This window comes from Labrus mixtus, chromosome 2, assembly GCF_963584025.1.
Source record: "Labrus mixtus chromosome 2, fLabMix1.1, whole genome shotgun sequence".
In the NCBI taxonomy this organism is placed as follows: Eukaryota; Metazoa; Chordata; class Actinopteri; order Labriformes; family Labridae; genus Labrus; species Labrus mixtus.
Window position 1 is genome coordinate 32,604,801 of NC_083613.1, and position 25,317 is coordinate 32,630,117.

The window sequence follows — 25,317 nt, forward strand, 5'->3', positions numbered from 1 at the left end:
CACACTGATGGCAGAGGCTGCTCTGTAAAGTGACATTCAGTAGTAACTAATCACATTCATACACATTCATACGCTGTCGATGAAGCAGCAGGAGCAACTTGGGGTTAAGTGTCTTGCCCAAGGACACATTGGACATGTGGCTGCAGGAGCTGGGGATCGAACCCGCAACCTTCTGGTGGGGGGAGGCGACCAATTCTACCAACTGAGCCACAGCCGCCCCATCAGGTGCTTTTATATTGAAGGTGAACAAACGACAGTGTGGTGCTTTGTTGTGGACGAGCTCCTGACTCTAATCGCCACACTTAAAGGTGAGTCATATAAAGTTTCTCTCCGGTGATGACCTAAGTCGATATTATAAACAAGCTAACAAGCTCGTCTGAGTGAGAAAAGTGAGTGACAATGCGCTGTAGCTTCATGGAATTAAAAAAGTACTCTTTGGACCAGACCAAGAAATAATTTGGTTTTAGGGCCTGTGTCCATTGACAGTCCTTTTTGTAATGGCAGTGCTTACTTACCACCTCAGTTTCAGAGCTTCTTGTTGCTAGGATACGAGATGTAACTTCTTTCCTTCCTTGGTATTGGCAGTTAGGTTGTTTTGAATTGCTCAGTGTGCTCAATATAGTCATTTCTGCAAGGAAATTTTACCCTCTAAAAGAATAGTCAGATTGTTTTTTCTCCTCCGCCATTGATGTTAAAAAAGCCGACATCACAAGCCCCACCCTTTCTTGGTTCTGATTGGTCGATTAGGAAGAAGTGACAACGACGATGTGGCGGCGTTTCAAAAAGTTGCACTGTTTTCACGACGCTGTGTGCGCAGCATGTGAGAGAGAATAAGCATAACTCTGATCTTATTTTATCTTTTTATTCACGGCCAGTAGTTTCCTCCGGCTCATGCCTTCCCTCTGTGTTTTGAGATTTCCTGTTTGGACCCCGATGTGGAGATCTGCAGTTCTCTTTGTCTTGGAAGGTGCATTCAGGAGCTTGTTGACTCTGTGTATCGGCGTCCCAGCTGTCACAGGATGGGACAGAGGTTTGTCAGTCATAGTGTCAGTGTGAGGCCCCTCGGTGTGCACCCCCCCCGCAGGCCTCTTTTTCCTTCAGCATTCTTTCGTGATGCCACTCTCAGATGACTGCTCTTTTCAATCTGAGGGATGCTGGCTGTCAAAACAGTGTGCTGGACTAAGAGAAACATCATTGTGTGTGTGTGTGTGTGTGTGTGTGTGTGTGTGTGTGTGTGTGTGTGTGTGTGTGTGTGTGCGCTTGGCTTCATCATAACACTGTTTAGCTTTAGCCAGATAAAGTGACAGTAAACTACCAATGTTTTTGCTTTGTTTGACGTTAGCTCGATGTGCAGTCAAGCAGAATCTACGATTATTTTATAACAACCACTATTTATTTTTTCATCTCTTACCGTACGGCTCCACTGGTTCCAACGATGGACTGCGTCTCAACGCTTTCTGTTCATTTCCTTCTACATATTGTACGTTTAAATCTATGTGCACACCTTCCCAGGTGAACACATGATCTAATGTTGAAAAGTACCTGAGTGTATTACATTACTGGGCTTGCATACGGCTAAAAAACGGGTTCCTCTGATCTATTTTTAGGACCGATTCTTTTATCATAATTTTTTAAAATCCGACACAAACCCTCTGTGTGTCTGTCAGTCACACTGCAGAGAAGCCGAAGGTCAGAATCTGCACGGAGACAGCGTTGAGATGTTTCCGTATTTGTATTACTCTGTGTGCGTGTGTGTGCGTGTGCGTGTGTGTGTGTGTGTGTGTGTGTGTGTGTGTGTGTGTGTGTGTGTGTGTGTGTATGAGAAAGTGTTTTTCGGTGTCAAGCCACACAGGAGAAGGGAGTCAATCTCGGCTGTAATGAAAATGCAAATGGTCCCTCGCGTGTCAACCTGCGCTGTCAATCAGCATCACAAACCCTCCATCGCCTTTCAACCTCTCACAAAACGGCCCGCAATCAGCCCGGACGTGCCGGCGACAAATCGCTCCGCCGAGCCGTTTCCCCTCATTCATTACAGATAAATCAATCTCACCTCATTGTCATGTTCTCTATCTCGAGTCAGTTCTCAACTCCTCCATCGATTTCTGTCGTCGCTGTTCATCCCTCCTTTCAAACGGCTTCCCTCCATCCCGTCCAGCGGGAGATTCTGAGGAAGAGAAAAGTTTGTGCGTTGAGAATTGATCAGGTGAAAAGGGTAGCTGAGCAGAAAGGGAAGATTAACGATTAGTAATTAACTCCAGGCTTTGTTTTCAATTACAGTTCAGAGGTAATAGATCGGTTTTTGTTTGCTTTTTGGTGACCAACTCCAGACTCCCAATTAGGCCGTCTTTGTTTGGGAGCCGAGGGAGGGCGGGACCGAAGCCACAGTCACAAACTGAGGGGGTCTAAATTAACTTCATGAGCTGTATTTTCTGGTCGGGCTCATTTCCACCTTGTTTTGTTCTGACACTCTGGGGGGAATTTCTCTGCGGCAGTCTTGCAGAATCTGTGTCCTGATGCAGAAAAGTAACCCTTGTTAGCAGCCGCTCCGTAGTCCATCCCAATTTGTGTTGTAAATGTGTGTTTTAGCGGGGGACTCTGACTGTTCTCGCAAAGAAACAGACAGCAATAAAACCCAATTACAGTGCTGTGTCAGCTCGGTGTGTTTCAGCTAAAGTGAACACAAAAAAAAAAAAAGATGTAGTAAAAACAAAATAATACGAGATAGGATCTTTAAACTGACAATAACTGAATTAATTGGCCGCCCGGTAAAGCAGAAACAAGCTGCAAATACATCACTGCATAAAATCATTTAAAGACTATATGAAGTCAACTCTTTGCAAACTGTTTCCCTTTAACTCTAAAGGCTACTGTTTCCTGAAATGTGATGAATATAAACTACCTGCTTCGACCCTCTATCAGCCAGAGGTACAGGAACTTACAATCTTCAGACCTATAGGATCCATTTTTTTACTTTTTCTGTTCCAAAGGTCAGAGCTGAACCTGGGGGAAAAGAGGTTTATGTTTTCTGCTCCCTTTACTTGTTACGACTTGCAAAAAGACTTCATTTCAAACTTCCATGTAAGCCTTGAATATCACTGAGGTTTCCCTCATTTACAATGATGTAGAGTTTCAAAAAAGAGCCCAACTAAAACAACAAAGACAGGATGATTCTCAGTGACAACAATCACACCGTTGGAACTTAATGAGCTGGTTTCATCGGACGCTTTAAGGGTGAGTTTGAATGAAACATCTGGCTGTAGATGTTCTGCCTGATAAAGACACTAACATCTAAATGTTAGGTTGTTTTGTAAATGGTAAATGGACTTGAGCTTGTATATTTCTTTTCTAGTCTTCAGAGTACTAAAAGGCTTGGTGATGATGGGGAATGAACTAGTGGAAGAGAACTCCATTCGATCTGCAGAGTCCCTCTGCACCTTTAAGAAAAAGCTAAAGACCCAGCTCTTTCATGAATACCTACTAACTTAATGATGATGGTCTCCATATTATTGATGATGATGATGGTAATGACGATGGTTTCTGTTTGATAACGACGACTTATAAGATGGTTTCTATACTGATTAGAGCTCTCAAGAACTGCCCTCAATGTTGTGCTTTGCCTCTGGTCACTTCCTGTCAGCACCTGTGTGTCCAATCAGACTCAAAGCTGATCGTTTGCTCTTACTGACATTGTTCCCTTTTTTCTAGATCCTTGCTTGTGTTGTTCTTACTCTCTGATGTACGTCGCTTTGGATAAAAGAGTCTGCTAAGTGAATTGTAGAATTGTAGAAAGCCACATTTTAATAAATACAGCAGCAATATGATTGGCTAACGATGAGGGAGTAGATAGATGTGACCAGGTGATGTGACCAGGTGATGATTACAAAAAGATGAGTGAGCATGCGTGGAGGAGCGATGTCACACAGTGTGAGAATAAACAGAATATAAAGTCTTCCTGACTGAGCTAGAGCTTTAGTTAAAGATAAATGCACTCATTTTGGGCTATAATTACATTGTGATAAATGCGTAAACTCTGACAGGGATAGTATGTCTTCCAAAGAAGTTGGACTGTTTTTCTATTTTTTACTAAACTGCCCCTCGACTGGTGTAAAGAAAAAGCGAGGATTGTTTCAGTGACAGGTGTAATTCAATGTTCAGAGTTTATAGATATTAAAGGCATGAAAAAAGACAAAATGTGTTTGTTTTTTTGGGGGGGGCATTTATCTTTTTCTTTTCTTTTCAAACTAGAAGAACTTATTTACAAACGACGTCAGCAGATTGGAGTTTAATTGAGGGCAGCTTCATCACACAGTTGAGCATTGAGCGTTGATTAGTTCTCTAATCATTCATCCAACTGTGAGGATTTTCTCTGCGCACGATGATCCGTCTTCATCTCATCCTTCGATTTGTGTTGCTTCATTTGTACAGATTTGTTTGGGTGATTTCACATGTGACAATCAAATGTGCTGAAGATAATCCTGCAGGCTGTGCGCTGACATTTTACGGACAAAAGAGATTCCTCAACCCTGACACAACACGAGATTATCTTAACAAATCACCCGGTGTCTACAGTCTGGGAGGATCAGGGCGTTCGCTGTGTACTCAGTCTGCAGGATGAGCGTAGATGTAGAAGTGTATGTTAGCTAACAAATGAGAATTCATGCATGGATCAGTGGCTTTGGAAAAATATGCAACTCAATCGGGTGAATACATTTCCATGTTCTTAAAAAAATGATGTTACAGTGATGCACACAGAGTCCGTCTTTTATAAAATGGCAAAGCGAGCTCTGCTGAGATCTAATGTCCTCGCTTTCAGACATTACGGCGTCCAAAAGCACAGACTCATTCACTGCTCCGTACTCCCTACACAGAAAGTTTTCTGTAATGGACTGGGGAGTTCACCACCACAATTAAAAAACAGATTTTGGACACTACTCACCGCCATGCAGGTCGCTGCAATAAAGTCATAGCTGTCACACATTTATAACAATCCAGCGGGGGATCAATAATAAGGGCAAGTCATAAGTCAGTCATAAGTAATCTTATATTGAAGGCGTTTTCGGGCCGCACTGGTGCAGTGGTAAGTGCTGTTGCCTACCATCGAATCCCCGTCGGACAGGAGACTCGATGTGTGGACAATTCAATTCACTTAGCAGACTCTTTTATCCAAAGCGACGTACATCAGAGAGTAAGAACAACACAAGCAAGGATCTAGAAAAAAGGGAACAATGTCAGTAAGAGCAAACGATCAGCTTTGAGTCTGATTGGACACACAGGTGCTGACAGGAAGTGACCAGAGGCAAAGCACAACATTGAGGGCAGTTCTTGAGAGCTCTAATCAGTATAGAAACCATCTTATAAGTCGTCGTTATCAAACAAAAACCATCGTCATTACCATCATCATCATCAATAATATGGAGACCATCATCATTAAGTTAGTAGGTATTCATGACAGAGCTGGGTCTTTAGCTTTTTCTTAAAGGTGTAGAGGGACTCTGCAAATAGAATGGAGTTAATATGGAGTCTGCATGTTCTTCCCGTGCATGTGTGGGTTCTCTCCGGCTTCCTCCCACAGTCCAGAGACATGCTCCTTAGGTTAACTGGTAACTCTGAATCGCCCGTAGGTGTGAATGTGAGTGTGTCTGGTTGTCTGTCTCTATATGTCAGTCCTGTGATTGCCCGGCGAACAGTCCAGAGTGTGACCTCGTCTCTCGCCCACTGACAGCTGGGATCGACTCCAGCCCCCCTGTGACCCTGAGCGGTGAAAAAGCAGAAAAGATAATAGATGGATCAGCCTGAAACTTCAGTGTCTTCAACATGGCAACATGGACTCTAGAGAGGAGGGGGCGGGGGGAGACAGCTCTCTACAATGTTTTGAATTTGGACTGCAGTACCCATTTTAAACACTAGGTGTCAGAGTTACATATCACTCCTTTGTTTCATTATTGGTTTGTATCGAAGTATAGAAAATGTTGACAACCTTTGGTATAAAAATGGGTTATTGGGAAATCTGATCTACAGTCAAAGCAGAGACGTGACCAGAGTATCTTGTGTTGGATTCCCTCCTGCAGGAGCATATCCATGGAACTCTGGCTGTTAAAATGTAGGACCGCATTTGCCAAAATACACAATGAATCAGCTGTGAGCTCGAAGAAAAATATTGCATTCATTTGGTGTTCATTTTGTTGCTTTTCTACAATTCTACTAAAATTCAGTTAGCAGACTCTTTTATCCAAAGCGACGTACATCAGAGAGTAAGAACAACACAAGCAAGGATCTAGAAAAAAGGGAACAATGTCAGTAAGAGCAAACGATCAGCTTTGAGTCTGATTGGACACACAGGTGCTGACAGGAAGTGACCAGAGGCAAAGCACAACATTGAGGGCAGTTCTTGAGAGCTCTAATCAGTATAGAAACCATCTTATAAGTCGTCGTTATCAAACAAAAACCATCGTCATTACCATCATCATCATCAATAATATGGAGACCATCATCATTAAGTTAGTAGGTATTCATGAAAGAGCTGGGTCTTTAGCTTTTTCTTAAAGGTGCAGATCGAAAGGAGTTTGGAAGTTCATTCCACCACCGGGGGGCGACAGAGGAGAAGAGAAACTTTTGGTTTGCATGGACAAAGATAAACTCCTCGTTGCTTCCCCTGGAAAAGCCTCTCTTATCATAATCAATACCAGGGTATTCCTTACCTGCTAATGAAACCAATGGCCTTGGTGTGAGAGTCATATCTAAACATCTTCACCATCAAAAGCACAGCAACAACACGTCAGATGCACATCACAAAACATGTGGTAGCACACTCTGAACATCAGGGCTGCCTCTTGATCTTGTTACACTTTTCCTGCTTCTTCTGCTGCTGCTGCTGTGCTGCGGTGGCTTTACAGACGCTGGTTAGCTCAGCCTGAGGCGAGATGCTGTTTCAAGGTAGACAGCTCATTAACAACAGTGACAAGTGCTGCAGAGGGAACTTATCCAGCTCAGGGGAAGACAGACTGGAGTAGAAAAGGCAAAAAAAAAAAAAGCTGGCTGTTGTTGCTGTGACAGCACCTCGGACAATGTCTCCACCACAGAATTGGACTTCATACTAACTTGATTTTATAACCCCAGTTCCAAAACAAAATGTGATGTTTGCAAAACATTGGAACCCCATGTTGAAATTGAAAACAGCACAAAGACAATATATCAAAAGTTTCTGGACTTCCTGCTTAAGTCAGCGTGCTTCCTGATTGGCTATTGTTCTGTTCCAAGTAACAATTCACAGAGTCGGTGCTCGGCCGTCCTCTGTGTTCTCCAGACACAACAGGATTTCAAATTGGGGCAGATCTGAGAGAGTAAAATCACTCTTAACACACCTCACACTACAGGAGAATCTGGCAAGTTAATCGAGCCTTGGCTGACTTTGGTGGGAAGGGGGGGGGGGATTCGGGCCCAAAATCCTGGCTGGCTTTTGATCTATGCACTGGTAACAGGTAGCTCTTTAGCCCAGAGGATGAGGCGTCCAGGACTGGGAAACAAAAAGTCACATTTTGACTCATCAGACTTCAGGATAGTTTTCAACTGCCGAGCTCCCGAGAGGGCCGCAGTGTTTCTGAATCTGGTTTATATCCTCTTTGTATGTTTGAGTTTCAGCCAACATTTGAGGATGTAGCGCTGAACTTTGATCACAGGAAATGTTTTATTGTAAGTGATGTCCACTTCAGAATCATATCAGGGCTGCTGAAGGCTCCTGAAAATCACAGCCACCCAATATTGATTTTTGACCTTATCCTCATCCCCTGAAGATTTCTTCAGATTTTCTAATTGATATTGTGAAATCTAGAAAATTAAATCTACTTTTTGCAATTGTTAAGTTAAATACTTATATTCTTGGGTCACTAGTGGCTTAGTGGTTGGTGGCTGCTCCCCATGTATAGAGGCTGTAGTCCCCCAGGCGGGCAGCACAGGTTCAAATCCGACCTGTGGATCCTTTCCTGCATGTCATTCCCCACTCTCTCTCTCTCTGACTCCTAACTCTATCCTCTTTCCTGTCTCTACAGTGGAGGCAAAACATCTTTAAAAGTTTTGCACTATTTATTTACATTTTTTAAGAATTGGTGTTAAATAAAAATGACAACATTCATTGATGCAGTGGGCTGCTCCTTCCATTTAAATTGAACTAATACACAGATAATGCAACGTTTCTAAATGATGAATCAAAAGTGCTCCAGGTACAGTTAGTATATTTATCGTTTTCAGAGACTGAAGCGGGGGAGATTTCTCGTACCTTTGAGTATTCTGTCTGACAGAATGCTTTCCAAACTTCAGTGATTTCTACCAGTGTGTAAGTGTGTTTATGTGCAAGAGTGTGCCTGCATTTGTGAGTGTTTGTGCATGTAAGCTTGTTGCACACACACGCACACATGCACACACACACATGCATAAACACACATACAAACAAAAGGTGTAAAAAATGCTACGTTTGCCCAGTGGATCCCCGCTGATAGAGCAGAACTATTCCCACAACCTGCAGAGAGGGGCTGCCTGCGTGGGCGGTGGACTGTCAGTCAAATCCACATGTTCCAAGGCAAGTGATGCATGAAGGGAGTTTGAGATTTCACTGTCATCTTCAGTCTGGTCCCCTGCAGATCCCCCCGTCTGCATCCATTTCTGCTCTAACGCTCCGCTGGCCACAGAGACTGTATAATCTGTGCCCCGACCAACACTGACTGCACATCATTAAACGGAACAAATAAGATTTGAAGCTTGTGCTAAACATTTCTGTGTGGTTGTAATTTAATCATGAAGCAACTGAGTTATTCATTAATTGTCAAACCATAACTACTAATTCTCCTTTTTTCTTTCTTTTTATACTCAACAGTGTTACAATTACTCTTACTCCTTCTCCTGCTGCTATACCACTACCTGCCACTGGGTGCTGCTGTTGCCTCCTTGTCACATTCGCTGTCCGTGGTCCTGAAATGATCAAATACCATGCACACATAGGGCTTCACGTGTTTTGAATGAATGAATGGAACCTTTATTGCCTCATTAGTAATTTATCTTTAATAATAAATAACAAAGAAATTAACAACCACACTGGAATCTTGAACTTGAATCTAGAGAAACCTCCTGAAGCAAATTCAAAGACTCATCAGAGCCCCCTATGATCTACTCCGACCTGGCTCCTCTCAACAATCCTTTGATGGACTGTTTAGACTAAAAAGGAGATTTTTTTGAAAGACATAAATGCAAAGCTTGTACTCGGGTAGGAGCTGAACCCGATTCTGCCACCACCTCTCTCCACCAACCATCCTGCTGCTGTCAAATTATAAAATCTGTCCTCTCTCTTCTGCAGTCAGTTTGACATTTCAGTGCGATCGCTGCGACCCTCCTCCTCCACCCCGGTCACCTCCAGTCCAGCTCAGCAGAGTTCAGATCCAGCCTCAGAAACCCACCCCTCATCACATCCTGCGTTCTTTTATCACCCCCACCACCACCAGTGTGGAGACTCCATCAGGGGGTGATCCTATCCTGCTGTGAGCCTCATTACAGGCCAGTGGATGGAGTCGGAAATTGGGAGAGAGAGAGTGGGGAATGACATGTGGGAAAGTAACCACAGATCGGATTCGAACCTGGGCTGCCCTCTTGGAGGACCACAGCCTCCATACATTGGGTGCGCTCACTAACCACTGTGCCACCAGTGCCTCAAGGACATGTTATTTAAGTGTTTCTCTTTGGTTGATCCCACAGCATTCAGTCAATTACTTTTATATTTAATGCACCACTTACCTCTGTCTTCCTTTCTTTTCTCACTCCCAGACATGATGTAGGATGCAGGAATAATGATCCTAACATGTAGCAGTGCAACGACACTGAGTGCTGTCAGATGGGGAGGTTTGCAAACTTTGCACTTTTTGAGCTGCTGCTGTGTTTTAAAGTTTGCTTTCCCTCAGGGGGGTGTTGGCCGTCTGGCCCGGGGCCCCAATCATGTTGCTGGCCTTATCTGTTAATAAGCAGTACCTCTGGCCATTCTATATGCTACAATATGTATAACAAAAAAACACTTCTACTCACAATGAGTCATAACTGATGGTTAATGAAAGTGGGAGGAAAGCAGGGAGTATACTGGAACTGTGACAGCACTCATGTGTAGCCCAATCATATCACATCCCATCCTTAATGTGATCATATTTACAATATACACACACTATTTATAATAATGGGACGACTCTGCAGAGTTCCAGTTTACTCTCTGCTTTCTTTCCACTTTCATTAACCAATCAGTGATGACTCGCTGTCAGAAGCGCTGCTTGTCAACAGGCAACTGCTTAGGGGCCCAGGCCAGTAGGGGGCCCCCCAATGGCTGACAAACTTGAAACCAAAGCATTGACTCAGCATGTGCAAATTTTGCAACGACAATAAGAAACCTGCCTAAAGGGGGCCCCACCTGACAGCGCTCACTCTCAATGCCCTGCTAAGTGCTGCAGCATTATTCCTGAATGAAAAAAACTAAATTTGTCAATGAAGTAAAATGAAGAGGAGTTATCCGCCTGAGGGTGAAAAAAGAAAGCTGGTTGGAAGGGGTCCCAATAAATTTTTGCCAAGGGCCCCTACAGACCCTTTAGTTGTCCCTGCACGCTGTGAGTAGGGTAGTATTTAGTATTTTCAAATCTGAACCTGCACTGTTTGACTCTGAGGAAGACGCAGTGCGATGAAAAGTTAGTCCTTTACACCTTCAGTAAAGTGCCTGAAGTGATTCCTCTGCTCCAGTATTTCATTTGATTCCTTTCATAAAGAAGGTATCCACTGAATTATGTTTTTTGTACGTCTTCAATCCTTCTCTGAGAGCTCCGACCTCCATTTGTGGAGTGGTTGACGTGCATGAGTTCCTTCTATGAAACAAATATCTCAAATCTACACTGTCTGTTGCAAAATGTTAAACTTTTAACACTAATCTTTCTGATAGTTATGCTGCAACTTTACCTGTTTTAGTTTAAAATCAATAAAAGCTGAGTTGGTCATCTGAATCTGTCCTCTAGTTTGTGTTGAGAAGACTTTACTGCAGTGAACAGTCAGAACAAAGATCATTTGAATAGAGGAGCGTGATGACCTTACCCTCAAACAGGCACCATGACCTTATTTGGTCTCTCACTGATCCTCTTCTTTCCTAACAGGAGCGGTTGTTAGTCAAATGTTCAAGGCAGTCTACCTGGGCTCTTTACTTAGATTTGAATGTGACATTGTTCTCGTTCGTCTGGAACAATGGGGAGCTCATGCTACCTCTGTGGGAAATGTTTTGCTTAAGGCTGTAAAACCAAATCTTCCTCTTGATCACGACTCGCAGTGGAATGGCCTTACCGTCAGAGTGGCACCGTGACCTCATTTCAGCACTCATTGTTCTCCATTTGCATTCACTAAACGGAAGATTTGTCAAATTTTTACTTTGACTATTTACATATATGTGAGAGGAAGAAGTCCTGTCTGCCATGCTGACCAAATGAAGTGGAGGGCAAGTTAAGACTAAGCTTTTGTTCATCTCTTTAAAACAATGGCGTGTGATTTGACTATCTCTTGCACGGCTTCTTGACTGACCTCTGCAGCAGAATACCTCGCTTAGAACGAATGATCGCCCGATTCCCCTCAAGAGCCAAACTTCGGTTTAACGTGCCCATAGGAGGTTTGAAGACAACACATACAATATAATACTTTATTATCACCCCAGGGGGAAGTTTGGCGTCACAGCTTTGCATAGTTGGTACACAGGTATACATATATGATATCATAGCACGGGAAGAAACACATAAACAATGAAAGAGGCCAGTCAGCATGGAAGCTTATTAAGAGCTTCAATAGCCGATGGAACAAAGCTCCTTTTTAGAGCGTGCCCTCTTCCAGGTCAGAGTCCTGTGTCTCCATCCTGATGGCATTGGAAAACACAACAGCATTGTTACCACGACCTCTTCTGAATCAATCAAACCTGAACGTGCCGGAGAACGCTCCAGGGACTAAAGCCGCTACAAGAAATGAAAAAACAACAAAACCATTTTAGGATGGTTCCTCCCAGTGAAGTTTGTTTCTTGAGATAAAATCAAACAAGATAATTTAAGATGATGCTTTCTTGATCCCCAGAAGGGAAATTCAAGTGTTACAGAAGCACATACACAAAAATAAGTAAATAGCCTACAAATAAAAAATAAGCAAATAGCCTACAAATAAAAAATAAGCATACATGAACTATGAAGATGTAATGAAGAAAACTTAGACAAGTTAAAGTGACAAAATGACAGTTTCCGTTTGTTCTTTCTTTCTTTCTTTTCTTTTTTTTGGTGGGGGATTTTGTCCTTTGCCAGACTTGTGTGTTTTTATGACGGTTTAGTGTCTTATTAAAGTTTTAAATAGTTTTTTGTTAATTTGTCCATTTGCTTTTACTTCATTCATTCTTGTTGATGTTGCTGCTCTATTTGTCCCGATCCTTCTTCCTGCATCTCTCTCTATCCCACTTTCACAGCCCAGCACAGCTTCAGCAGACGGCTAATTTCTGCCCCTTAAAGGAAGATTTATTTTTTTTGGCCACTGTAACTTTGCTAAATGTTGATTAGTACTCATGATGGATTCATGTTGAATCATGGTAGATATACAATATCGATTAAGTACTTTTTACCTGCTTTATCTAAAGTATCTCAATATAACATTTATGATGAATTGGCGCTAAACAAATAAAGATTGATTGATTGATTATATAATTGTAAGGCACTGTTGAATTGAAATGAATTAAAGTTTATTATTTGGAACATTAAAAAAGAGAAGAAAAGAAAACAGAAAAAAAGTCAAATGTTTCATACAAAAGAAGCTTTTATATACTTGTTACTTCAATTTGCATGTCCGAAAAGAAGTGGGAAGAAGTATAAATGTATTTAATCCCACCCCTTCTCCTTTAATAATATTTGATTTCAAAATAATGCATGTGAAATATTTTAAAGTGGGTTATATAAATATAGTTATTAATATCATTATTATATTCATTATCATCTTAATAGAGTTGCTTGTAAAGTCCTCTGAGACATAAGTAGTAATTTCTTGTTTAATGAATAGTTTGACATTAATTGCCTATACTGGTGCTCTTATTTTGAAAAAACAAACCGGATTTAGAACGCGTACCTAAGTGGGTATGATGTGAACACTCGGCTGAGTGACACAGTCGCTTGAGCTCTGCTGTGAAGTTAAGACGCTACCTGTCCTGCCCGTGATGTACGCACACGTCTGGTGATTTACTCCACGGGAGAAAACACGGATACTTACACTTTTTACTCATTTAGGACAAAAAGAAAAACGGCATTATTATTTTTTTCTTCAAATAACTGACGAGGATGTGACTCCAAGCAGCCAGCCTCCTGCGACGCTTTGAATATTACACTTTCACACACTGAGAAAAAAAAAAGAAAAAAGGAAGACTTGCTGAATGAAACTTTCAACCTTTTCTCCAGGAGGGCTGAAATAAGCTCACATATGGGTGACTATTTATTTTAAATTGTTTTTCTTCTTCTTCTGCCACGCTGGATGGGACGCGGATAACATGTTCGGTCACCTCAAGTTCCTGGTCGGGAGGTTAGAAACGATGTCAGGGGTCGCTCGTTTTGGAAAATGACTGCTGGCAACACCGACGGAAAAATAATGGTCAGAAGATGTCTAGTGACGTTCAAACCGTTCAGGTAAAGAGACAAAGAGCCGGAGGTGTTTTATCTTGTTTTTCTCCACAGCAGCAGCAGCAGCAGCAGCAGCAGCAGCAGCAGCAGCGTGGTGGGTTTAGCTCACCAGATGTTCCTTCATATGGATGAAGAACACACAGGCAGAGATGCATCAAGAAAGAGCCATATGAAATCAGCTTCAGTACCAGCTGAGCTCTAACTTATTTCCTCCCTGCATGGATAGCTCCAGTATCTCTGTGTGCCTGGGCTTTGTCAGTGAAGATAAAGGGGACACATTATAAACACTTACTTTAAAGTGGATTGAGCTATGCTGTCTTGAATTCCTTATTTTAATTGCTCTGCTTCTCTCTTATTAGTTCTATGTACCTTAGGCCACCCATTTAAAAAAAAAAGGTCCATGGTCCATCCTCATTTTAACAACAATGACCACATTTTATCTCACACCTAAATACTCACCTTTACCTCTTAAAGCGACAAAAGCACACATTGCTAAAAATGAGATGTTTTGCAAAACATTGGAACCCCATGTTGAAATCAAAGACAACATATCAAAGGTTCCTGGACTTCCTACTTATGGCAGCTCGCTTCCTGATTGGCTATTGCTCCGTTCCTAGAGTCGGTGCTCGGCCGTCCTCAGTCTCTCCAGACACAGCAGGATCACGATTTCAAATTGGATTTATTGTTGCTTCAGTAAAATGTAGCCTGTTTCGACGTGTAAACCCCCTCGTCTTAAGCGTCCCCCGTGAACTTTATTATGTTGTAATCAGGACGGCCGCTCCAGGACCTGCACAGAGTTAGGATACCAGAAAAGAAAGACGGAGAAAAGGAGGGAGCTGGCTCGGGCATTTGACCCCAAAAAGAACTTGTTAACAAACTTATTTCAGTCCGCTCTCAAAGCTGATTGGATGTTAGCCAGGAGGATAGCGCTTACAGTCCTGAACGAGTGTGCGTATGTTGATTTAAATCACATCCCCGTTCACCGTGCCTTTCAGGGGCCCGGCCATGTCGGCCCAGTGGTGGTTAAAGGTGGTCAACCTTGTGGTCACTTTGCACCTGCTGTCACTCATCATGTTTCCATTTTTGCAGTCGGTTCCTGCTGCTGCCCTGAGTTACCTCACCTGTCATCTAGAATAGTAGTTGTAAGCCTCTATTCAAACAACCCCAGTTAAAGGAGATTATCCTCACTTTATCCATTAATCATGTCAGTCTGGGACACCTGTTGAGTAGCGTTGCGACATGTGTAGCTCAGTAACCTCCTCATGTATCTGATCCCGGCGTCAGTAAAATCCCCTCATTTCAGCCTCTTCCTGAAACGGTTAATTTCAGCCGCTGTCTCTTTAAGGCCCGCCTCCCCACGTGCCCACTTTCCTCCGATTGGGGACATTTGAGTGAGCTTCTGGGTGGGCGTGTCCTCCGACTCTGCTGTAATACGTCAGCTGTGGATACATCTGTGCATGCTGTGTTTGTGTGAATGACTTGACAGTAGGGGCCAGAGAATAGATATCAAACCTCTTCAACGGTCTAAAAAGTATGAAAAACAGATAACTTTGTCCTTTTTTTGTGTTACATGGAGTTATGATGTTATCTTTTCCCCCAAGCCATCACACAGTAGTCTGTAGTTTCAGATCATTTCCAGGATCAAGGCTATTAACTCACCAGGAAAAGTTTCTTGAAAAACAGCACGGCTAACGTTAATACCACGGCTCGCAGAACTCTCCCCCTCGCTTCAGAATCATCTACCTAGAGGCAAAATCTGATAAGTCTATATGTGTGAGGAAGCCAATTAGCTGATAGCAGATCTCCCCTTCTGATCCAATTATAGGGAGCAGAGCATTTACTTTAAGTCTGTTAATTAAAGACTCGTCAGGCAGGACCGGGGACCTAATCCTCCCGTATCACCCACCTAACGCCACTTTGGAAAAACGGCTGAATGATAAGAGCGGGAGGGGGGGGAAACCATCGCCCTGGGACTGCATCGGTCCAGATACTGTACGCCCACACATGACTTTAAGATTTTTTCTCTCCTTCTTGCGTTCTTTTTTTTTTTTTTCCATCCATCACTGTGTTCACTTTTCTGTCCTTTACACGCACAGCAACACAGCACGTCGTTAATGATGCATAAATCAAGGAGAAGATAACCGACAGAGCAGATTAGAAGAGTTTCATATTGCTCACGTGCCCTCTTTCTGTCCCCCTTTGTCTTTGCAAACCTGTCTTCAGTTTTCCCTCACTGCAACAATGAATGAAAAGGAAAGACAAGCAGATCTTTTAAAAGTCGTTTTCGCCTCACGCCTGCCTGCCTGCCTGCCTGTGTGACCCTGCCGGTTGTTCAGCACAACACATAATCTGCGCGGGTATTACGGCGTCAGATTCATGACAAATAATCCCTTGATCATATCTGTGTGGGATTGGCTTCCCTTCAGTCGTCGTGTCGCAGCTCCCTGGTCCTCTGACAATGATTGAGCTATTCTAATTAATTCGGCAATATGCCTGGAACAGATGGGACTAATATTTTATTATTTTCATGATATCACAGTATCCTGTGGAGACGGAGAGGTAAATGAGAAGCTGGAGTGAGATGCTGGGACGTTCTCATGTAAATACACTATCCTTGTGTGTAAATCATTAAAAATAAATGCTACACGCAGGCATCTTTTGATTTGAAGCTTCTTGTTGTAATCCGACCTATGACGGTGATTATCACATTAATGTACTCTGTAGTAATCCTCCACGAGCAGATGAAGTCAATAAGCAGGGGGAGGTTTCGTTTCAATCTGCTTTCAAGCACAAATGACTGTTTTAGTTGTTTTCAAGTGTAATCAGGATGGTAATTCATTAGATTCTACTCCAGCGATACGAGATGTATGGAGCATGATGATAAAGGAATGATCACACAGCTGTAATCCTGTTAGATGCCCCCCTTTAGATAAGAGCCTTTACAATGATTATTGAGTGTCAATATGTTCTCGGGTCGTGTCGTACACCCCCCCCCCCCCCTGTCTGTCCTTGAAGCCGCCGTGTTACCACTCAGGACTAGACTTCCTCTTGGAGTACAGTCACCCTGGGAGCTTGCCAAACCACCGCGCGCTCTATACTTAACAGATTATTCAGCCTCATCTCGATCCCCTTCGGGTCAATCTGATCACTCCAGCAAATGCTCTTTTAAGTGGCCATTCTTCCTCGCTGTTGATAGGAACTCATTTTTCTCTCGGCCTCATCAATATTCACGGGGTTTTTTGGTTCGGGACTTTGCGTGACTGCAGCTACTTAGTGTACCGTTCCAGAGAGTGCTGTCAAATCTCTCACTGGGCCGTGCATTCAAGCTAACAAAAAGCTCATGCCTGGGTATGAACAGGAAGCAATAGATTGTGAATAATTCAGTCTTTTGTTATGTTAAGTTTGTGCAGGTTTGTAACCTCTGGAGTAAGATGTTAAAGGTTTTAATGCAACCTTACAAAGCAGGACAAATTAAATGAAAGAAGGAAAAATGGGTCATATATCACAAAATCTAACATGACTTTATTTGCTTCCTGCAGTTTTATGACATTGCTGTTGTGTGAATGCTTTCCCTGTGCTTGTTAGGGTATGTGACGGATTGTTTGTTGTGCTCCCTTTAAGCTATGGAGGTGCATTTCAAGAAAAATCTATTAAAAGTCACCGGAATTATTTTAAATTCGAAGCCCCCTTTCTCACATCTGGCCCGATCGACTGCGCCACCGTTGAACACACTTGTGATCCGACCTCACATTCTCTCCTCATATGTAAGCACAGAGGCTCGTTCAGCTTCATTAGCCTTTGAAAAGATGAAGTGATTATGACAAACCGTGATGCAGCGCACAGAGAAAAGTGGTACAGAGAAGCAGATGAAAAACACAACCTTAGCTGTACTCGTGGTTAAGACAAGGATCCAGGTTATGAAACATCAGGGTGCTAACTGCACTGCACCAAAATACACCAGTGGTGGCTGGTGGGTTATTTTCCAGAGGGGGGTTACATTTCTCACACATGGACCAGGGTGGACATCTTAGCTTGATGCTAACACTGAAAGCAAATTGCCATAAACGGGCTAACAGATTTAGCATCCTGATCGCGGGTAAATAAGATTGCTGAATTGTTCATTTTACTTGGTTAGTTTCTGAAGTTTAGAGATGCTAAGTTAGTTTGTTAGCATCGCTAGAATTTGTAACACTACAGTTTTGTGTCACGTGTCCCTAGTCTGTCTTCAAACCCCCCAAGTGTAAGAAAAGTCCATCCTCTCCGTCTTTTTCCTGCTCCACTTTTCAGAAAATGTGTGCTCAAACAGGCCGTTTGGAGATTTTCCCTTCATGACATCACAAAGGGCAGTAGCCCCTCCCCCAGGTGGGTGACACTCCCACAGCTAGGTGTTTGTTCTGCCCTCTGAGTCTGCCTTCTCACCGTAAACAATAGGACATGGAGCGAGAAAGCCCGACTACACCCAAGCCCTTCCAGAGAGTGGGCGTGGTCAGACACAGCTCATTTACATATTTAAAGGTACAGACACAGAAACAGCCTGTTCTGAGCAGGGCTGAAATAGAGGGGTTTATAGACATGATCAAATACAGGATCAGAGTGGATTTATAACAAGAAACTTCACACACATGTTGTGAGGAGCTCTGAGAATTATTTACACTGAAAAGGAGGAGAATATGTGACCTTAAAGTTGAGAAGAAAGTTACATGCACACTTCGATTTTGTTTGCATGAATGATTTTATGAATATTCAAAAAATATGTCCCGCCCCTTCTTATAACCTTTATTACGATGCCTGTAAACGGCACAAATTATCAGTAAATAGCTTAAGCTTTATGCAGTATAAGTAGTGGATAGGTCACTGTTTATTGTTAAATAAATCTACTTTGTACAGAACTACTACAAAATATTCTCAGTAATCTTCCCCTGTGCAGTTAGCAGCAGAGCTACCAGCATGTTTAAAGTGGGACCGGTTAGTCATGGAGGCTGACTCCTATTTTGTCCGGCGGATGAGAATCACAGAGCGCTTTGCCTCCCTTCTTCCCAAAAGAGATTTTTGCATCATAAGATAACCTTTGATCCATCCACGCTGCAGAGAGTAGCTTAACTGGGGCAGGATTTACACGGCTACAAAAGACCTGAGTTTCAACTCTTTTAAGTCAAACATCTGATTCTGTCTTAACAAGAGAGAGCCCACACAGAGTCGCGTTTTATATTCCCTCCAGAGATCTAGTTATATGTTGAAATATGGGATCTGTGCCACAGAGCGGGGATAAGCAGAAGTTTGTTTTGAAGCTTAAATTTGCACCGCTCCTGATGGATTTCAGTGTATCTACACCTGCACTATTTTTAAAGAATATCCTCATATTTTCTCTCTAAGTCGAAACAAAGATCTTCATATTAGGCTTGCACAGTGAGTGAAAAGTATGTGACAACGTTGTTTAGTATTGCAACAATTATATGAAGTGTGATCAACAATCAAAATCTTAAATAGTGCATTTTAGCCCATAAGTCACAGCTTTTATGTCTATCTGATGTTCTTCATGATTTTCACAATGTCTGTGTTTGCAGCTCTCCTGAAACCAAAATAAATCTCAGCAGCAATTATTATTATTAAATAATTATTAGTCACCATTAAATTGGCACAAACTAATCTGAGGGGAGATGATCGCAGGCTTAAGCTCCATGTGATGGTATCAGAATAGTGGGGGGAAAAAATAGAGACTTTATAGTCAGGCCTCAGTCCAGTAAAATGTACACAAAGCTGAGCGAGGAAGCTTTGATTGTTTACTTAAACATTCCCTTTTTCTTTGCTGTAAATTCAGACTTCTGTCGTGTGTTTATTCCGTCTCTCATCCTGCTATAACGATGACGTTGTGATGAATGTAGGGGGAACCGATAACTATTTTTATATAGCTTACAACAAACAACTGTCGTTTCTTTTTGAGCAAAAAACAAACCACTGAACTCTGCCCTTTAAATGTAGACTCATTTAACAACTCGGCTTGTATGCAGAACAAAGTAACCTACACTGTGCAATTTATTGTGACCTAATTTAGTGTGGCTCAGACTGAGGCGTGGGTGACACCCGCCTTGTTGCCTTTTCAAACATTTTTTTGCACTCTTGTAATCACCTTAAATGTGTTTTGGCCGTCTCCTGTCCCCTTCCTGGCTTATCTTCCCTCGCCCTCGCTGTGCCTCTGTATTACATAAATAATCACCGTTTTTGGCCGCTCTCGGGGGACAAACTGCTCACCCTTACGTTGGCAGTTTGTCCTACATGTACGCCAACTGATGACATCAAAACACAAAAATATTTCAAAGTGCCCTTTTGGCCTCCAGTTTCCTCTTTTTCCTGTGTGAGATCTTTGCTCTATTTATTCTCTGCCCTCTGGAAGCGCTGCCTGCTGTTTCTTCCTCTTCTGCTCTCCTCCGAACATCCCCTCATCTCTTCGCTCTTGCATGTCTATTATTTTCCCTATTTGTTTTATTTTTTTATTTTTTATGGCAACTTATCATTCTGTCTTACAAAAACCTGTCTTCCATAATTGTCAGCCTTGTTTATCTGCCGGCATACCAATTTTCTTTTCCAAGCCTTTCACTTGTTATCCACTCCATTTTCTGCCTCCAAATATCTCAACCCCCCTCTCTCTCTCTCTCTCTCTCTCTCTCTCTCTCTCATACTCACCCAAAACATGTATTTACCTGCCATTCCCGATAAATATGTCTATCTGTCTCAACTCTCGTCTCATCTATTCCCTCTCTCCTCCCCTTGTGTTGCAGGATATTCGTGGTGGGAATTGGCTTCTTCAGCCTCTGCTTTCTAATGACCTCTCTGGGGGGGCAGTTCTCAGCCAAGAGACTCGGGGACTCCCCCTTCACCATCCGCACAGAAGGTACCGATGTACAGTGTGTGTGTGTGAGAGAATACATGTGTGTGTTTGTGGGTATACAGCCCCTCCACTGGGCTGAAATGCTGTGATGTCACTGCATATTGCTGTGCTGTAACTCTCCATAGGCAGGCTGGCGCTTCACTGCCATGTGCCACTATGTCAAAACTGCACCACCTGTCACTGGAGGCACACAGGCCGCCTGGGGTGTTAGCATGAGCCAGAGAAATCGTAAAGTAAATGTAGATTCCATTACAAATTCATAGGTGTAACCTTCATCAGAAAAGCTGTCTTTTCTCTAGTTGTGTTCAAGTGTTGTGGGATAAATCAACGTGCTTAGACGAGGGAGCAGCGAGTAGCTTAAGAGTTGTTGGTCTGATCTCCAGTGACAGTGTCTACTTTTATATACAATATGTCGGTTTCACCCTCACCGTTGCCATGGTTTCTGCACCGAGGGCAGCTTGTTTTCTCTCCCACTCGCCTTTTTGGGAGAAATATGTGACAATAAAGTTCTACCGGCTGAAAAAAAACTCTAAAGCAGGATGTCTAGAGGTCCTGTGTCCATGCAGCCAGCGCTTTTTCAAGGCAAAAAAGCGCTGGCTTTGCCTTCTGAATGTCCGTCCTGTCTCCATGACAACAGTCTGTTGACAACGGCCGCTGTTTGACCAGCACTGCGCCCTTACTTTTCACTGCATGTTTTATATTTGAGATCATTTATGACCTTTCTGAAAATGTTTCAACTCAAGAAGCTCAGAGCGGCCGCACAAAGAAAATCCAAGGAGCTCTCTGCAAACGCTCTCTCTCTCTTCTTTGAAAACAATTTTTAAAAAGACGCTGGTGGACTCGGGGCCTAGGCCATCTTTAGGCCAGATTTATTCTCATAAATATTTTAAAGAATGACACCATATCCCTCCCTTTTCCTCACAATCACTGATAGATGAACGATAAGCGATGAAGAGCGTTTTGCAGATTCCCCGGATCCTCTCGTGGTTTCGCCGCATGAGTCAACATCACAGAAGTCCATTAAAGGGAGCCTTCACTCGAGCTGGGACCGCAAATGAAAATTACAGAATGATGACGCATTGAGTTTCCTTTTCATTTCCTGAGATTGTCTTGAATCAGTGGCTTGGATTAGAACAGATATGACCTACATTAGCCAATAGCAAGCACTAAAAGCCTCTTCATCAAAGCAGGTATTCAGATGATTAGAACGTTTGCAGGGTTACACTCAGGTTGGCGGTAGAAGCATGACAATAGGTTGGGGGGGGTTGGGTTGGGTCAAAGGGGTCGAGAAGGAAGTGGAGCACAGAGCCGTATGGGGATCAGTGATGGATCTTGTCATGTAAAGGAACTGAAGGAGTGAGACTTAGAGTGAGGAGGACGTCTTAATGAGCTTTGACTCTCCTAGTGGCTCCTTCACGAGGAGAAGGATTTAGACATGTCTTTGTGGATAGAACAGGACATTGAATCAAAGGAATACCTCACCATGTTTTCCTGACTTTGACTTCATTGATCGCTTTCTGACCGGAGAGTTAAAAAAACCAGCAGATTGTGTGTAGCTATGTCAGACCTGAGCACGTTTTCAGATGTTATTTTGGTGAGTTTGCTTGCAAAATGCATAAATTACAACCTGGACGTAGAGATGCACTGATTGTGAAAATCAGGGCCGACACTGATAGTAGGGATGTAACGATTCACTCAACTCACCATACGACTCACAATACTGTGTTCATGATTCTCTCAGGATTGATTTTTACAAAATGAGACTGAAGACAAATGATGACAGAAAAAGATTCCTTTAGGGGATGCTAAATCTCTTGTCAGTGTGGTTTTTTTTCTCAACAAAGGGATGTGATTGGAGCTTCTCTTCATGATGTTGATTACTGTAAATGCGTCATCACGTTGGTTGTTCTATTTGTGTAGTTCTCTGTCTTCTTGTGATACCTGCACACAGTTTTTGTCTCGTCTGTTATCTTCTCACCTCTTTCTTTTTCTGTCTCGGGGAAGCCAAAATGCTTCCACACCTCCGATTTAGAAGACGGCGGTGCGTCCTCGTTTTCTAAATCCTGCTCTGCAGCTGCTGACGCTCACCATATTACTGCGATTCATTTTTTCCGAGTACAGATGTGAATCTTGACGCCTTTGAATCGATTTATCTTCGCACAGCCGTCCTGTTGGAATGACTCTAAAACTCCTGATTTCCCACATAAAAACACACGTCATACTGGTATCTGCACTTGTTGTTGTATGGAGACTAAAACATGTATCTCTGCAGTGAAGCATCATTAACACAGTGGACTGCCAGCCCCGTCCACATGACCTGGAGTGAGGGCTGACTGCCTGTGGTAAGGCAGGGAAAAAGGGAGCGCCTTTTGTAATCCCCTGCTGCACGCAGCGCAAAGATTGAAAGTCAGAGGTCATCCTGTGGAGGCCAGCTACTGTTCAGAGCCGCTCCACTTAATGTGAGAGTCGGTGTGCTCCGAGGGCGCTTCCACATGTGTGTAGCATGTGTGTGGGCTCAACAGTAGCTGAGGCGAGCCATGTGTCAGTTCACGTGGGCGTGTGTGGAGCAACCGAAAGATGGGAGAGAGCGCAACTCCAAGTGTGAATCAGTGAGGTGTTGGTGTGCGGGGAGTGTGTGCGGTTTGTGTTGCAATCTGTAAGGAGGGAAAATGAAGCAGAGGAAATGGGAAAGAGAGAAAAAGCAGAGTTAAGTGAGTGCACACACACACACACACACACACAGTAGATGCAGAAGCATGTTAGAAAAGCAGGTGTAGTGGGTGTGGGAGATAATGAGGCAGAGGATCCTTTGGGATTACTGTGTTTGTGATAAATTGAGATTACCGCGTTTGTGTGATAAATTAGGATTAGTGTGTCTGTTTCTTGGTAAAGTGTACTTGATTAATCAAGTGCTCGTGTGCTGCAGCCGGGGGAAGACATCTGGAGCAAGCTCATTAAAAACTGTATGTTGTCCAAGCGTGCTTCCCCTTAGGAATCTACTTAGTGTGTGTCTCTAAATGTAGCTGTGTTTTCTTCTTTATGCACATAAACACTTTTGTGCTTGCCTATGCACAAAACACACTCGTATCTGCATTATCTTCAGTGAGCATTGGTGCACTTTGTATGCACGCCCCACTGTTTCACCCTCTCTCTTTTTTACCTTTAAGCGAGTCTCTGTGGGCTACAACCACACACTGTTTTCTGCTGCTCTCTCCCTCTGAGTGTGTGTGTGTGTGTGTGTGTTTGTGATGAGCTGGCAGGAAATTGGCTGTTAAATGGGCCGACAGCAGCAATGTGGGACAAGATTGAGACCAGAGAGACTGAGAGACCGATCCATCTGCTCTCTGCAAATCAGCCCTGCAAAAACAACTGGCCCTTTCATTAAGCCTCCCCTCGCCACCTGCAGAGCGACACACACACACACACACACACACACACACACACACACACACACACACACACACACACACACACACACACACACACACACACACACACACACAGAGCCAGACACTGTGCCACTCCCATGTTTCATAAAGTACATGGGAATTTTCTGGCAGACTTCGGGTGTAAAACTATGCAACATTGCCAAATTAAAAACTCTCCTACAGCCGTTGGGTGCTACTGTTCTCGCTCAAATTGGCAAAGCATTGTGCTGACTTTATCGGTAGCCTTTTTTTTTTTTTTTTTTTTTGTGCTGTTAACATTCCTCCACTTTTAGAATTGTCGTGTTTTTATTTTGCGTACAGGAATCACAATTAAGCTGAGAATTCATTTAATTAAAAGTGTGTTAAAAAAGTCGATCGATGGGTTTATCAGCAATCATAACAGCTGCTGCTAAATTAATTCATCTAAAGGACGATGTTTGTTCTTTCAGTCGGAGTGAAATCAAATTCCCAGTTTATTATTCTCTCTCTCTCTCTCTCTCTCTCTCTCTCTCTGCATGCCTTTCTCGACAATTAACACTTGTCTAAGATGTTCACTTCACTGCTCTGTCTGCTCTTTTAATACGGACAAAAAAACATCTGTAATTGAAATTTAATTCATGGAAGAATAATTGCTTAAAAAACTTCTCAGAAAAACAGCTGAAGTCTGTCTTAATTACATTTTCCTCATTCGTCCAGCTCCACGGAGCACTTCTCTGACCATTGCTCCAAAGTTGTTTTTTTTTGTTGCTGTTTTCTGTTTAAAGGCTTTAAATGTGATTTTTTGATCCAGCAGATGTCGCCCTTGAGCACCAGCATGAAACCAAAACAACTGGCGCTGCATTGTTGTGTTAGCATGCTAATGCTAGTGATCTTTATTATGCTCGTATCTTCACACTGCATGTAAATTTACCTGAAATGAGCGTGATCTAGAAACACAGTTAAGCAGTGAGTACAGTATGTTATTCTTCTTTTCTCTAGTCCCTCAATTAAACAACTTTTATACACGAGGGGAGGAGTCAGCCGGCCGTCCGGGCGATGTAAACAAAGTGAAGATAGGACTCTGAAAACTCTGAAAACATCACAGACAGTGGGACTCGGGTGTTACACCCATTGTAGACAGTCATGACTCACAGAGTTATTTTCAGAGGATATACTTGATTTCTATTTAAGTGTGAAAAATCACATATAAAGCCTTTAATGCACGTCATTCTAAATTTGTCATGGTAGCTAATGTCTTAATCAGCTGCTAGTTACATCAAAGTAGTGTATAGGCTCCTGTTACAATAGGAAGGTCGAGTCAGTCTTTTTAGAA

General features: G+C 42.9%; 2 protein-coding genes across 2 annotated transcripts in view; one reads left to right on the forward strand and one right to left on the reverse strand.

Moving 5' to 3' along the window:
* The window catches only part of LOC132992953 (uncharacterized), a 277,165-nt gene that overhangs the window by 45,658 nt on the left and 206,190 nt on the right, over positions 1–25,317 (reverse strand). The gene's annotated exons all lie outside the window — the stretch shown is intronic.
* Positions 13,379–25,317, forward strand: part of LOC132992831 (alpha-1,6-mannosylglycoprotein 6-beta-N-acetylglucosaminyltransferase B-like) — a 137,842-nt gene continuing 125,903 nt past the window's right edge. Inside the window, exons 1-2 of the mRNA XM_061062354.1 lie at positions 13,379–13,697; positions 20,468–20,580. Coding sequence (XP_060918337.1) covers positions 13,630–13,697; positions 20,468–20,580 — 181 coding nt within the window. The 5' untranslated portion in view covers positions 13,379–13,629. The remainder of the gene's footprint in view (positions 13,698–20,467; positions 20,581–25,317) is intronic.